This window comes from Ovis aries, chromosome 23, assembly GCF_016772045.2.
Source record: "Ovis aries strain OAR_USU_Benz2616 breed Rambouillet chromosome 23, ARS-UI_Ramb_v3.0, whole genome shotgun sequence".
Lineage (NCBI taxonomy): Eukaryota > Metazoa > Chordata > Mammalia > Artiodactyla > Bovidae > Ovis > Ovis aries.
The window spans coordinates 36,015,370-36,029,418 of record NC_056076.1 but is presented as its reverse complement, the minus strand read 5'-3'; the positions used below and the strand labels follow the sequence as shown (position 1 = coordinate 36,029,418).

Here is a 14,049-nt window from a genome sequence, read left to right as displayed (position 1 = left end):
TAACCTTCAAATTAGTTTAAATTAGTTCAAATTAGTTCAAATTAGTGTTGGCGTGAATAAATTAAGACACACAAGTACTGCAAACTAAAGTGGGCATTTTATGAAGATAATTTTAAATATAAAAGGTACATGCCTTTAAAAATTGCCTCAAATATGTCATCTGTGGTTGTTATAACTAATAAACAGAATAGTTGTTCACCTATATTCAGAGCTTAATTTCTGAATAGAGCAAATCCATTTTGATTGGTTGTTTTTTCATGTACTTTAACATTTTACATGTAAGCATTAATTGCAAATTCACTTCATCTTTAATATAGTTATATTGTGAATTCAAGATATCTTCCATACTTGACAATGATGAAAAGACATTTCTAAAAATTCTATAAGTCAGTCTTCTTATTCCTTGGAAACAATTTAATAGCAAGATTTTGTTTTGCAGCTAACATATAGACAAAGTGAACAGGAAAATGATTTGGGAACATGCTTTAAACTTTCAGGTCTATGGTTCTTTTCATGTGGCAACCAATCAAAATGGATTTGCTCTATTCAGAAATTAAGCTCTGAATATAGGTGAACAACTATTCTGTTTATTAGTTATAACAACCACAGATGACATATTTGAGGCAATTTTTAAAGGCATGTACCTTTTATATTTAAAATTATCTTCATAAAATGCCCACTTTAGTTTGCAGTACTTGTGTGTCTTAATTTATTCACGCCAACACTAAAGAATTGTATCCTTTTTCACAGTTGTCTGTGCTGTGAATGCTCTGGCCCCCCACGTGCTGAACAAGGACCTTGGTGACATTGTTGGGGATTTCAGAGGTTTCTACAGGCAGCTCACGAGTGATGGGCAGCTCAGATGGGTAAGGTGTCTTGCTTTGCGAAACTATTCTGTAAATAACATTCCTGAAGTCTCAAGTCCTTGGACTGTAACAACTGTGAAAATAGAGACAGGTTTAAGATATTAAGGTAAACATCTTAGACGAATTAGGGCTTGAACCAGGTGGACGGTCAGTATTTTAAGGTAATCTAGTCCTTTCTGTGAGACTTAGACTCTGGATATACTTGGATCCCAAGAGCTATCACTGCCCTTCCAGACCTCATCTCTGCTCCCTGAATGGAAAGAAGTGGTCTAGACTCCCTAGAAGAGAAAGTGCCAAATGGGAACCTTTTAGAGAGAGAAAATATGAGAAGTGAAGTTGTGGGAGGCAGTTATTAAGGACAGAAACGTTAAGAGAAGAGCAAAAGTTAAGGAGAGAGACACCAGAGCGCCTTTATGTGTGTAGGACTGTATTTGAACCTTAAGTTCAAAGCATGAAAAAAGTGAGATTCTAGAGATAGAATTTTATCACAGTTAGATCAGGGCTTTCCTGCTGGCTCAGTAGTAAAGAATCTGCCTGCAATGCAAGAGACCTCGGTTCAATCCCAGCTCAGGAATATCCCTTGGAGAAAGGAATGACAGCCCACTCCTCTATTCTTGCCTGGAGAATCCCATGGATGGAGGAGCCTGGCAGGCTACAGTCCATGGGGTCACTAAGAATCAGATATGACTGAGCGACTAACACTTTCACTTTTTCAAGGTCAGTCCAGTAGCTGACACCTTGCCTGTGTCTCCTGACATCAGCTCTGTCTTCTTCTAACTGTTCAGTCTCCTGAGCACAGAGAAAGGCACCTTGTCCACATTGCCTCAGATTTCATTCTTAACTTCTGCAAACTGAGTGAAACTTGCTTTAAAAGCATCCCCTGGAAGGAGTTCCCACTGGTTGAATCTGAGGCGATTCAATAAAGGTGGTATTTAACTGTGTCATAAATATTTAACTGTTGTCATTTTACTTGTTTTCCTTATTTCTGAATGTTGGTGCTTGGAATAGAGACTCTTACTATATCCTTTGCTTTAAGAAAAAAACAATGCGGTAGTCATGGCTGATAAGTCATTGAATAACCTAAGAGCCCCTGAGTCCATTCGGATAGCAAACACAACAAAGGAAAGCTTGTCATTACCACACAATACAAACTAATATAACGGGAATGGCAACGTTAGAAAACCACCATGTTGCAAGCACCATGGCGGTAACTGCTTGAGGCAGGAACAATCAGTGGATGCTAAAACTTAGGGGCAGTGCTAATCTCCTTACTTTGAAAGGGAAATGGTGACCACACAGTGGAGAAGCCTAAAGGATACTAAGTTGCCCTAGCACTAAAAGATAATATGTGCGTGCTCAGTCCTAGCCGACTGAGTCCCCATGGACTGTAGCCCACCAGGCTCCCCTGTCCACGGGATTTCCCAGTCAAGGATACTGGAGTGGGTTGCCATTTCCTTCTCCAGGGGATCTTCTTGACCCAGGGGTGAAACTTGCATCTCCTGCATTGACAGGTGGTTTCTGTATCATCTGGGCCACTAGTGAAGCCCTAAACAATAACAGCCCTGATAACAGCAACCAGAGTGCAGTGGCAGCACCGCAGTCCAGTCATGATGGGGCTGCAGACAGCCCAGCTGTTCCTCCTTGAAAATACTGATAATTATTTTTTTAGAAAAGAAAATTTGCTCCAGATAAAAAGAGACTAAAGTGACATGTCAGCTAAATGCCATTTGTGAATAACAGAAAGTACACTATTGAGACCGTTGGTGCAATTTGATTATGGGCTGTCTTCATAGATTGATAGTGTTCTATCAATATTATATTCCCTGAATTTGATCATTGCACTATGGCTGTGTGAGAGAATGTCCTTGCTTTTAGGAACTATACTCTGAAGTATTTAGGATTAAGGGGACATGGGATCTACAACTTACTCAAGTGACTCAGTAAAATAAATTTTCCTTATGTATTATCTTTTATTTACCTGTGTATATATATGTGTGTTTGTGCATGTATATATATGTAAATACAAAGAGAGAGGAAATATACAGGAGTTTTTTGTACTATTCTTGCAGATCTTCTATAGGTAAGAAACTACTGGAGAAGAACTTAACCTCCAAGTGAGTTTCCATTCAGTTCAGTCGCTCAGTCGTGTCCAACTCTTTGCAACCCCATGAACGCAGCACGCCAGGCCTCCCTGTCCATCACCAACTCCCAGAGTTCACTCAAACTCATGTCCATTGAGTTGGTGATACCATCCAGCCATCTCATCCTCTGTCATCCCCTTCTTCTCCCTCCTTCAATCTTTCCCAGCATTAGGGCAGAGCTTCCATTGCTGCCTTTTAATTCATGAAGCGTGTCCCTGGCTAGGAGACCTAAAGATCCTTTTCTTTCCTAAGAAGTGCTGGTGTGTTTTGTTTCCTGACCAGATCGGTCCTGAGAAGGGTGTGGTGCATCTGGCCACGGCGGCCGTGCTCAACGCTGTGTGGGACCTGTGGGCCAAGCAGGAGGGGAAGGTAATCCTCCAGCAGCATCTCTGACCCCATGGAACATACAGCACACGACAGAGGAACACAACTCCCCCTGCGAGCAAAGGCATGTACAGCAGGCTCCCAGGGGATGTAAGGAGAACTGTTCAATTGTTTTGTCTGCCCAGAGGGATATTGGCAACAGTTGGGACATCATCGGAGTAGGTTAGAAAGGGCTGAGAAAAGCAGGCCACAGAGGTGAGGGCCAGCTGGAGCCAGTGGGTTGGGGCGCCGGCAGGCATTGGTCTGATGGGGGAATTTGCCACTAGCTCATTTATTGTCAGAAAGCACGTGGGTGCCTCACACGTTTTACAAATCTTTTCTTTTCTTCAAGCCTCTGTGGAAGTTACTTGTTGACATGGTAAGTAAATTCTTTAATACTCTGTTTTCCATAAATGAAATGGATCTCGTGGATTCCACGCCTTTTGATTATCAGTGGATACATTCAGCATCGCCTCTGGATTAGTCACTGTGCTGCTGATCAGGCAGTACGCAGTCGGGTCCAGTATTGCTTCTCTGGTGTTTGAGGTGGCAGAGAGCTGTGCTCACATGGGCAGGGGTGTCTGCTGGGTTCCACGTCCCCCACTCTGGTGCTTCCTTCCACGTGTGATACAAATTCTCAGGCTTGTTTCATGACTATGCAAAGGGGATAATCTTAACCTCTCCAGAAACTCCACAGAATTGGTTCAAAGACTAGTTGAGAAAAGTGCTTCAAACTCTGAAGACCAAAGTGTTATTACTAAGATATTACCTGGTCGCTTTGACATCAAAAGCAAATGGCAGATCAGACCCTTGAGGAAGGAGCCCAGGGTGAATTCTAAGGATAGGCCTCTGCCCTTTCCTTTCTCCCTGACATGTTGATACCAGGGACAAGCATCTCACTGCCCAGGAGGAGGAAACTGGGCAGGTTAAAGGGAGTGAACATCAGACCCAGGCAGACCTGGCTTTCAATCCGGGCTCCACCACTTGCTGGCTGTGTGACCTTCAGCATGCCACTTAACCTCTCTGAGCTTCAGCCACCTCAGGGCAATGTCTTGGAAGGTCACTGAAAATCTGGTGGTTAACAAAGGCCCTGGTTATTATTTGGCCTGATAACTAAGGAGAAGCAAAGAACCGTGGCCTTGAAGATTGTTGAGGGAAGTGGAAACAAAAGGCTGTCACATCATTTCTGACATGGTTGCAGGTGGCATGGGGGCATCACCTGAAGGAAAGGGCATGGACCTCGTGGGCCACCTGCAGGCTCTAGGCTGGCCTCTCCAGGGAGGTGCCAGAGGTGGCCCCCAGAATTGAATGATCTGACGACCCCTAGGAGGTAACTGAGATTGTCCCGCTGTGGAGTTTTCATTCTTTTGGATCCTGTTCCCTATTTCAAAGCCAGTGGTCTTAAAAGAAGCAGAATCTCCACGTTCAAAGGGCTTTGATGACACTGAAGGGTTACAGTGGCGTAGGTACTGTTGGTCACAGTACAAGCCGCTTCCCAACAGACTGACTTAGATTGGTGGGGGGAGGTCTCAGCCAGAGGCCCAGCTGAGAGTGTGGGCCTCTCCAGAGAGGGCAGAGCCCCGAGGACAGAGTGGGAGGAGGAGGCCCAAAGGTCCTTTCCTGGACAGAATGAGCCCAGGCCCAGCGTAAGCAGATTCTTAGAACCGAGATCCACTTGTGGACTGATGTGGGCCTTTCCATCCTGCCATCTTGCCACCAGGACCCCCAGACGCTGGTGTCCTGCATCGATTTCAGGTACATCACTGACGTCCTGACAGAGGAGGAGGCCTGCGGTGAGTCGTCCCCACACACCGGGAGCTTCCTGGTCCATTCTGACCTGGCAGCCGCCAGGCCCAGAGCCTTGTTTTCTAAAAGAGAATGACACTTTTTATTTTTTCCAGAAATTCTGCGGCAAAGTCAGGTTGGGAAAAAAGAGCGAGGTGGGTTGTGAGAAAATTCCCTCGTTATGTTTCTCTGGTTGTGCACCTCTGCAGGTCCCTGTCCTTGGGGGCTCACATCACGTGCCCCCCTCCATCCCCCGCACACAGGCGGTTGGGTACGGATGCAGCAGCCTCCAGGGGTGACCTCTTAGGCCAGGGTTCACCTCGGCCACTGCCAGGACCAGGGCTGGCTTTAGAGTCACACCGCACAACAGGGGAAGGCTTGACCAGCAGGGCCTCCCAGAGGGTAACCGGGCCCCAATGTGTCATCCTCGGGGCTGGGGGATGAGGATGAGCAGGGCAGGCAGAATAGCTGGATTCTCCACGGGAGCACTTCAGCCACAGATGATTCTAAAGCTGGAGGTCCCATGGGTGCAAACTGTTGAAGATGGTTTTGTTTCTGCAGAGGAGCAAATGCTGGCCCACGGCTACCCCGCCTACACCACGTCGTGCGCCTGGCTGGGCTACCCTGATGCCACGCTGAAGCAGGTGGGCTGCGGAACCAGCTTCTGTAGACAGCAGATGTGACATTTTCCTCTTGGCCTTCCTGAAGCATTGTGGGTTCCAGGCTTCATCCTGGATATGTGGACACATTCCACATAAAGGGGGAGCTGTTTCCCTTGTGGACGCAGGGCTCTGTAGCCCAGCGAGCCCGCCTTGGCTCTGGAGGCAGCGCTGTGACCTTGTATAACATGACCCCTGACCATGCTCTGCCTTGGTTTCCTCACTACGAGGTGGGAAATGATAGCTGTCCCAGGGGTAGTTTTGAGGATTCTGATGAACGCTGCCCTGTGTGATGCTCACAGACCACAGGTGGCCCGTGGCTGCATCACTCCCCTTTCTCATCGCCCTGTGCTCACCGGCAGCTGACAGAGAAGGGGGACTAGCTTCTGGCTGTTACTCTTTCACCAGCTCAGTCTATGGATGCTGCTGCAGACTATCACAGCTTTAAAAAGAGGGACAGAGACACTCCACTCCCCCCACCACGGATGTTGTGACAATGAATGAAGTGGTTCCCATAGAGATGAGGCAGGGAAGTCACCAAACAGCCTTGCTCTGTTGGCTAAGCTGTTTGTGCTCTGAATTTCAACAACACATGGTTGTTCTTCTGGTTCACGGTGCGGCCGTAGCGTTTATGAAGCCGAGTCAGAGATGACCGAGGTGCTGCTGAGACCAGGGAGGGTGTGTGGTGATGGCTCTGCTCCTTTTCCCACAGCTCTGCAGCGAGGCACTCAAGGACGGCTGGACCAGGTAACTCATTTGAGTGATTGTGAACTTGACTCTGCAGTTGGCAAGTGAGGCCAGGAGAGGAGCCAGGAGCCAAGAGACCCAGGGAGGTCAGGATTCGCCAGGAGCAGCCTGGCATGTTGGGACCCAGAAGTTTCATCTGAGGCCCTTTGTCCAAAGATGAGATATGAGCCTAGTTAGAATCCTGGAACCTCAGTCAAAAAAGATCATTGATTTCCAGCTTTATCCAAAGACAAGTCTAGTTAGAATCCTGGCGTATCAGAGTGAAATGAGATCACTGATTTCAAGCATCCATCCAGAATAGAAAGCCACTCTTTACTGCAGTACCAAGCGTTGATTCAGCTTCTGTGTGAAAACATCCAGACGCATGGAGCTTGGTAGGGAGTCTGTGTGTAATTGAACGGCTCTGAGTGTTAGAAGAGCTTTGATGTAATGAACCCTGGACTCCCCTATACCTTCCAGCCACTCGTCCCAATGATTCTCCTGGGAATTCTCCCAAGAGCCAAGCTCCTCCTCTTCCCCAGGCCACCTCTTCTCCAGCCTACCCCACTGCACTTCTCGTCTGTCCTGCTGTGTGGTTACGGACCCCTGGGGATCCTGGGGTTTCCTCTGGGTTAGCTGTGGCTGTCCATGGCTACTGCGAGTCCATACATCCGGCTCATGGTGGACAGTGTGCCTGTCACTTGGATTTCTGCATGAGCCTGGCCACCTGCCTCCTGCTCCTCCGAGAGTGGTCTGTGGAGCAGGAGTGCCAGCCAGCCCTGCTGCAGCTGTGGTAGATTAAGAAAATTATTTGTGTAGGTTGCTTGATGAATGATAAGGACTAAAAAAAGTCTCCAATTAACTTAAAATGCAGAATCTTGAGCCTTACCCAGACCTGCTACATCAAAATCTGTATTTTTTGTGACTTAAAGTTTTCATTGGAGTATAGCTGGTTTACAAAATTGTTAGTTTCAGGTGTACAGCAAAATTTATCAGTTACACATGCATCCGCTTTTTGGGGGGTTCTTTTCCTATATAGACCATTACAGAATATTGAGTAGAGTTCCCTGAGCTATACAGGAGGCCCTTATTAGTTATCTGTTTTATAAATAGTAGTGTGTATCTGTCAGTCCCTATCTCCCAGTTTATCCCTCCCCCACCCCCTGGTAACCATGTTTTTCCTACATCCATGACTCGACTTCTGTTGTATAAATAAGTTCATTTGTAACATTTTTAGATTCCACTTAGCACTCTTGCCTGGAAAATCCCATGGACAGAGGAGCCTGATAGGCTACAGTCCATGGGGTTGCAGAGTCGGACACGACTGAGCGACTTCACTTTCACTTTATAAGTGATATATTTTTTGTCTGATTTCACTCAGTATAACAATCTCTAGGTGCATCCCTGTGGCTTCAAATGGTAATTTTTCATTCTTTTTAGTGGCTGGGTAATACTCCATTGTATGCATGTACCAAAAATCTGCATTTTGACAAGATCCCTGGGTGATTTGCATGCTCAGGAAACATTGAGAGGCACTGAATTCCTGTTGATCCTCAGCTAAGTAAAGGGCTAGGGAAGTGAGAACTTGATGGAGGCAACATGGAGCACTGGAAAGACACTTGGGATGTGGTGGATTTGGAATCAACATTGTGCCTTTTCCCCATTCCCTGTGAGTACCTGCTATGTGATCATGGGGAAATTGCTCATCCTCTCTGAACCTTGTTTTTGCTCTAAACCGGGAATAGTAGATGTCATGGTTCTCCTCAAAGTTCTGAAAAGGACCAGCACGGCTGGGGTTGGCAGCAGGTGCTCGTAAGTGCTGGCACCTTTCCTCCCTCTGAGTAGCTGGGAGAGGCTGACACAGTGACCACTGGGGGTCAGAGAAGGCCCAGGAGAGATCTAGGCCCCTGAGCTCAGAGTCCTCCTGAGGCTTCCACCCAGGATGGAAACGTCGTCTTCAGTGTTTGGTGCTGAGCGCAGAGGATGTAAGGGGCTTTTTGTCAGCACACAGGGTGGGTGTAATGTAATGTAGGGAACCTCAGGCCATCCAGGCTCCAGAGCAGCAGGCTGATGCCTGCCTGCAGGACAGAGACTAGTGAGCGAGGGGCGAGGAATATGGCTCACCTGCCAGGTCTGACCACACCTCTTTTGTTCTTAATTCCCTTCTGTGGCACAGCAAAACCCAGCACGTTATTCAAGTTCTAGTGCTCTGTCCACTCCTGGACTTGAGAGGTCAGCAGGTCATTTAGAGTTACTGTCCTGATACTGAGTAAAGAGAGATGCTTACAGGGTTATTTTTGAGTGGCTTGTCTGAACACTGACTGGGAAAGGGCAAGAGTTTACTGGAAGACAGGACCTGTAAATTACTGAAACAGTCACTTCTGCAGAAAATCCAAATGTCTTCACTCAGTCAGTGAACAGATCTAAATTATGAGATGAAATTTATGTTACAGGTTTAAGGTAAAAGTTGGTGCCGATCTCCAGGATGACATCCGTAGATGCCGACTCATCAGGAACATGATTGGGCCTGAGAAGACACTGGTAAGTACCCTCCCCGGCTGCAGAGAAGTAAGCAGCCTCTTGTGAGGCCTCTGCTGTGTCGCTTCTGTCATGTCCAGCTCTTTGCAACCCCATGGATTGTAGCCCACCAGGCTCCTCCGTCCATGGGATTCTCTAGGCAAGATTACTGGAGTGGGTTGCCATTTCCTTCTCCAGGGGATCTTCCCAACCCAGGGGTCGAACCCATATCTCTTACGTTTCCTGCATTGGCAGGCGGTTTCTTTACCACTAGCGCCACCTGGGAAGCCTCTGGCTAGGGCCAAAACACAAGCTGCTTCAAGCAAGGATTAAAGAACACTGGGAGTTTTTAACATTGGGAATTTTTAACACTGTATGTCAGAGGTACAGCTTTACGGTCTCAGAGTAGGCAAATCTTAAAAAAAGCTGAAAACCAACAAACACAAGTGAGGGGGTGGATAGTTTTTAACTGTTTTATTCTGCAGAACCATTCAATAAGATAAATTTAGATTGTTCCTTTGTGCTAGTGTGGCTTGCCTGAACAAACAGCTCTCCCATTGGTGCCCCAGTGTGTCAATCATTTAATCCCCCTTCTTAACAAATCCGCCCAGCTGCCTTTGGGTAGGTGGGTTTCTAGGAGCCACTGCTCAAGAATCTGGAACTTTTGGTGCGATAAATGTAAGGATCAGCCACTCCTGTGTATTTTTATGTTTCTTATTACGTCTAAAATATTTTCCTAAAAGAATGTCACAATACAATAGTTTTAAATTGTTTTGGAAGCATGTTTCACATATTAAAAGTTTGAGTCCTTGACCTAGGATCAAAAGCCCCATTATTTGTATATGAATTAACACCACTTTTGTCTTCTGAGGTCATCCTCATCTAAATAATTTATGACACAGATCGATTTTGGGTGTACCACTCAGCATGTTCTACCAGAGAAATCCGTCTCTGGGTCTGACTTGGCCAAGCGTGATGATGTCAGGGACGGAGAGGCCCTTTCTTACCTCTGCACACTCAGCACCTGCCTTCCAGAGGCCCAGACTTGAAATCATCATTTACTTATTGCAAGTTACTCCTTTGCATGTCAGCTTTCCTGTCTGTAGGATGGGTTAATATGAACTGCCCCATAAGAGTTATTATGACATTAAATGGGACAGGATCCGTAAAACGCCTGGTGCAGTAGGTGCTTAATTAATGATACAGTTGGGGTTATTTATTATCGTGCCAACCAGAGTAGACAATACCCAATAAGAGACCATTGAGAACAAACAGCATTAACTGTGAGTGATTCAGAATGTGATGAAACAGCTCCTACAAACTATGAACCTTGCAAGACAAATGTATTTTGGTGGTTTCTAAATGCAGCCTGGGCTTCCCAGGTGGCAAAGTGGTAAAGAAAATGCCTGCCAATGCAGGAGACATGGGTTCAGTTCTTGGCTCAGGAAGATCCCCTGGAGGAAATGGCAACGCACTCCTGTATTCTTGCCTGGGAAATCCCAGGGACAGAGGAGCCTGGTCGGCTACATGGGGTCACAGAGTCAGACACGACTGAGCATACATGCACAAATGCAGATCAGGCTGGAGCTTCAGAGCCAGCCAGCACTTCTGGGCCCAGCCCAGGGCACTTCTGGATCTCACAGCAGCTCCCTGTCAGGCTCATCTCAGCGGCCCCCTTTGATCGGTTACATGCTGAGCCCCACAGTCGTGGCGCTGAGTGACCGTGAGCAACAGACAGCACTTCCTCACTGGAGGCACAGCCCTGCAGCAGGGTCAGCAGTGGGCAGGCCTCCCCTCGAAGGGTCTCTCTCCCCTTTCAGATGATGGACGCCAACCAGCGCTGGGACGTGCCTGAGGCCGTGGAGTGGATGACAAAGCTGGCCGAGTTCAAGCCACTGTGGATCGAGGAGCCCACCTCCCCTGATGACATTCTGGGACACGCTGCCATTTCCAAGGTAGAGAAACTGCTGCTGCCAGAGCGGTGGTCTCAGACCCTAGGATTCCTGGGCTTGTTCCCTCGCACTGCTCTTTATCCTAGAGAGAGCAATCACTAAAAGCTGAAAGGCTACCAGCAACCCAGAGGTCACCAGAGCTGATTCCTGTACTTTGTGAACACAGAAATGACTGATGTTCAGATCTTTGACTCACCCAGACTGAAACAAAGTGGAGGTTTGCTAAGGTCAAGGTCAGGTGGACCCATAGAAGGCTGCCTCTCAGTTTCCCCTAGAGTCCTTGAACCAGGGCAGATCCACCCAAACTGGGGGCCCTCTTGGCTTCTCTCCCCTTCAGGTGTCAGAACTCAGTGCATGAGAATGTGAGAAACATCCTGTGTCTCAGGGAGTCTCCCATTAGCTAGGTTCACAGCACTGACTATGAAGCCAGAGGGGGTCACTTATAAAGGAGTCGGGGGGAGGAACAAGCTGTGGGATGTGAACTTGTGATGCCATCAGACCCAGGAGGTCCAGTGCCCCCCTTTTGCGGCACCTGAAACTTCACACAGCTCCAAAGCAGGGCTCTTTCCTTTTTACAGCTCTAAATAGCTGAACTGCCAAAAAATATTTTCAAACATTAGGAGTCAGTTCAAAAGCAGTAAAGTGACATCAGGTTGCCTTGTATTCACAGGCACTGGCCCCCTTGGGCATCGGCGTGGCCACAGGAGAACAGGTAGGAGACATCTCCTTGGGGTGGCACACACTGGCACTGCCTGTGGACACTGCCCACGGGGCTGCACCACCTGTGTTCTGTGATGGGAGGTTTTTTTCATCTAAGAAATGGGGCTACTTTACAGCAAGACATGGTCAAGAGTTTGTAGATTCTTCTACAGTTCCTGTGACTCAAGTCACTGATCTTTTTCAAAGCATCTCATTGGAATTTACAAGGCAGCAATTTAAAGCTGCAAGGGGTATAATAGGCACCGTTTAAGAAAATCAGCCTCGAAACTACTTAAACACACCGTGTTACCTCTGTGCTAGTCAACAAACACAAGCGCCTGCCAAAACCCGCGGCAGACTGCCCTCGAGCGGCGCTGTGTGAGGAGCAGGTCCTCGGCTCTCCTTGCCAAGGGAGCAGCGCCCTTCCGCCCTGTGTCTGTTCATCGCCCGGGGAACCTGCTCACCGCGGTCCCCATATCTCATCCCGATGCTGCTTCTCCCACTCACTACTGCCTGCGGTGGTCACGCCCTGATAGATGGTCTTTTATGCGACACACAAGTCTTATGGTCTTTTACATGAGACACACACACATACTTACTTCTACCAGCAGACTTGTAATGAAGCGAGCAGGAGGTCCCCTCCTGCCTGTCAGGGCTCGCCTCACACCCACTGAGGATGAAGAAGGCATACAGTCCAGGCTCCCAGGAGGCCACTGTTGAGTGACTTGGAGTGGGTACAGTGCCAGGATCATAGACCCTGAAGGCGAGGGCTGACTCTCCTGTTGGTGTGTTTTAATTCTCTTTCCAGTGCCACAATAGAGTGATATTTAAGCAACTCCTACAGGCGAAAGCCCTGAAGTTTCTGCAGATCGACAGCTGCAGGCTGGGGAGTGTCAACGAGAACCTCTCGGTGTTGCTGATGGCCAAGAAGTTTGACAGTAAGGGTGCCATGGGGCTGCGGACCAGGCATCATCTCCCCACACACCACACACCCTGCTTCCCTCTGGAGTTGCCGTGCTGACTTTTTCTAACTCAAGCTTAATCAGAGAATCTTTGATGATTTTCGGTCCTAAGTATTAATGATATAATCACCTGCAGACACTAAGAAAAGCCACAGAGTCCCCCTTCACACCTCTCCCTCTACCCTCCTTGGCACTCAGCGGCAACCTGTCTACACTTCTAGTCCCTGTGTGCCCGCATGCCGGGGGAGTTGGCCTCTGTGAACTGGTGCAGCATCTGATCATATTTGACTTCATATCTGTCTCTGCAAGCCTCCAAGACAGGTCAGTGATGTGGCGTTACCATCAGTATTGCCTCTTAGTCCAGAGAGAACCCTGGCCACTTGGCACATCCTAGAACTCAGTTTAGAGACCCACCACTAAATAGTCTTGTTTCTTTTAGAGGGTGGTTTCCTGGTAGCTGTTTTCTAGGTACATAAGTTGGGGGGAGAGGAGGGGAGTTGCAACCAAATGCAAACCCAAAACCCAGCTCCTGTTTCTGACTTTCTAAAGCCTCGCTTTCATCACATACTCTCTGCCTCTGTCTAGTCTCATCATCATCTGGCTGCATCTTTTAGTTCCATCTCATTTCTCAACATGCTCCAGATGAGCTTTAAATTAGGACAGTCTCCTTCCAGTCACCTGCACACATATGGTTTTACTATGCTTTTGTTTCTTCCTGGAATTAAATATCTTACTTCAGACAGATCACTAGGAGTATGTAGTGAGAGCATGAAGACATGCCTGGGAAAGGTGAACTTTAAGTTCAACACTGAGAAATGGGACCTGGGAGGGTCTACAGGGACTTCTATAAAGCAATGTTTGGTTCTTCAGCTGAATTCTAATACACCTGAGAGATTTTAAACTCTAAAAACCACCACTCCTAGGGTTTTCTGCCTCTCCCATTTCAGTTCCGCAAACCAGGAACAAGGAGAGGGTTGGGATTCTACCAACCTTAAAAGGTCCTGCAGACTTTGAGGGATGAGAAAACGGGTGAAGGATTTGCCTAGAACCATGGGGTATCAGCCACCCCTCGACTGAGTCCATCTCTCTCAGCGGTGTTCAGCCCTCTGCCCAGCAGCCCATCTAACTGAAGGCATTGTTACTCCAACCTGATTCCTTCCTCCCAGGATGTGTGAATACGTCGACCACCTGCATGAGCATTTCAAGTATCCTGTGCTGATCAGGGAGGCTTCCTACATGCCTCCAAAGGTGAGCCTGCGGTGCCCCCCACCCCCAGGCACAAAGCTTGGTCTCCTCAAATCTGTTTTCATTATCTAGAAACAAATGGTTCTTTAGTCTTAAGTCCCCAGGCGCAAAGGTCAGGGTTTGGGGTGAAATGG

At 47.7% G+C, this 14,049-nt stretch overlaps 1 protein-coding gene across 3 annotated transcripts in view; it reads left to right on the top strand.

Moving 5' to 3' along the window:
• The window catches only part of ENOSF1 (enolase superfamily member 1), a 31,497-nt gene that overhangs the window by 15,994 nt on the left and 1,454 nt on the right, over positions 1-14,049 (top strand). Inside the window, exons 3-15 of one of the 3 annotated variants that reach the window (XM_015103644.4) lie at positions 751-866; positions 3,290-3,376; positions 3,723-3,749; positions 5,091-5,163; positions 5,272-5,310; positions 5,717-5,799; positions 6,527-6,561; positions 8,994-9,081; positions 10,878-11,012; positions 11,680-11,721; positions 12,517-12,646; positions 12,892-12,991; positions 13,837-13,918. In XM_015103644.4, the coding sequence (XP_014959130.4) occupies positions 751-866; positions 3,290-3,376; positions 3,723-3,749; positions 5,091-5,163; positions 5,272-5,310; positions 5,717-5,799; positions 6,527-6,561; positions 8,994-9,081; positions 10,878-11,012; positions 11,680-11,721; positions 12,517-12,646; positions 12,892-12,991; positions 13,837-13,918 (1,037 nt within the window). The remainder of the gene's footprint in view (positions 1-750; positions 867-3,289; positions 3,377-3,722; positions 3,750-5,090; positions 5,164-5,271; positions 5,311-5,716; positions 5,800-6,526; positions 6,562-8,993; positions 9,082-10,877; positions 11,013-11,679; positions 11,722-12,516; positions 12,647-12,891; positions 12,992-13,836; positions 13,919-14,049) is intronic. The other 2 variants (XM_060405416.1, XM_060405417.1) reach the window with 2 other exon arrangements.